The sequence below is a fragment of the Otolemur garnettii genome, unplaced genomic scaffold (genome assembly GCF_000181295.1).
Source record: "Otolemur garnettii isolate 467f Iridium unplaced genomic scaffold, OtoGar3 scaffold00011, whole genome shotgun sequence".
Classification (NCBI taxonomy): Eukaryota; Metazoa; Chordata; class Mammalia; order Primates; family Galagidae; genus Otolemur; species Otolemur garnettii.
In genome coordinates this window covers 8,007,179-8,008,609 of record NW_003852406.1, presented here as the reverse complement: position 1 = coordinate 8,008,609, position 1,431 = coordinate 8,007,179, and the positions used below count along the sequence as shown (strand labels likewise).

The window sequence follows — 1,431 nt, the reverse complement described above, 5'->3', positions numbered from 1 at the left end:
TGAGACAGAGCCTCAAGCTGTCCCCCTGGGTAGAGTGCTGTGGCATCGAAGCTCATAGCAACCTCCAAATCCTGGGCTCAAGCGAGTCTCCTGCCTCCGCCTCCCAAGTAGCTGGGACCACAGGCGCCTGCCACAACGCCTGGATATTTTTTGGTTGCAGCCATCATTGTTGCTTGGCGGGCTCCGAACCTGCCAGCTTAGGTGTATGTGGCTGGTGCCTTAGCCACTTGAGCCACAGGCGCCGAGCCGATCTTACTTTATATCATAGACTCTCACTGCAGCTTTCTTATTTGGGTTTTACCTTCTTCAAACCGGATATTATTATTATTTTTTTTGAGACAGAGCCTCAAGCTGTCGCCTTGGATAGGGTGCCATGGTATCACAGCTCACAGCGACCTCCAACACTTGGGCTTAAGCGATTCTGTTGCCTCAGCCTCCCAAGTAGCTGGGACTAGAGGCGCTGAGCCAATAAATGGTATTATTAATAGTTTTTTACTAATTTAACTTTAAGGTTCTCCTGAAGGTAGAGAAAGCCTGGCCACTTTAACTTTTAAAAGTCCTTTGGTATAAAAAAACACACACATTGAATAATAAAAATAGCTATTACGAAGCTGTAATTATAAAATTCAAATTGTTTTTTCTTTTTTGGTGTTCTGTCACAGTTGATGTTAAATGTAGTTAACCCAAAAGGAAAAATAAAAACAAAAAAAAGGTCTAATTTGGAGACATCCTTTTGTCTCTGCTTAGGCAGACCATCATCCTTGTAAAGTTCCCCTTTTTCATTTATTTATTTACCTTTACTACAACTGGGAACAATCCATTGCTTTCGTCCCCAGTGAGTATAAGAGCACCATAGCCTTTGTTCTTTTTTTTCTTGGACGAGGCACAATGTAAATAAATTTACAATTAAAAGGTAACGTTTTTCTTGTTCACAACCATCACTGGACAGCTTTGCAGTGGAATATGAGCGCGTACTGTCCCCCAGTGTCTTTACACCTTCGAAGGCAATTCTGACTTAACGAAACGTGCATTTGCATTCCCAAATGTGAGAGCTTCGTGGTTGCCAGCGAAGGTGCTTTTCGCCGGGGGGTGGGTGGGAGTGGATAACGCCTCAAATTATACCAACATTCACGAACATCTAGCCTTCTATTTAAACTCTGACGCCACGGCACTCCACCGAGGGCGACATAGTGAGGCTGTCTCAAAACAAACAAACTCACACAATTGTAGTCGGTCATTCTCGCACTCTGTTAATTTTTCCGTCAAACGCAGCCTTTCGGTGCAGCAGACTGCACCAAGTCCGCCGAGCGTCCAGGGACGAGGTCTTTTAACTGCATCCAATTTAAGCAGCAAAGAGAAGATGAATGCCTGGCTGGATCAACACGAATAAAGCAGTCTCACCCAGGGTGCTGTTTTCCCGGGCAAAATCGC

The 1,431-nt window shown here is 44.7% G+C and overlaps 1 protein-coding gene across 1 annotated transcript in view; it reads right to left on the bottom strand.

Moving 5' to 3' along the window:
- The window catches only part of CUNH15orf65 (chromosome unknown C15orf65 homolog), an 8,747-nt gene extending 7,509 nt beyond the window's left edge, over positions 1-1,238 (bottom strand). Inside the window, exon 1 of the mRNA XM_012801788.1 lies at positions 1,221-1,238. Coding sequence (XP_012657242.1) covers positions 1,221-1,238 — 18 coding nt within the window. The remainder of the gene's footprint in view (positions 1-1,220) is intronic.
- Positions 1,239-1,431: the final 193 nt, after the last annotated feature.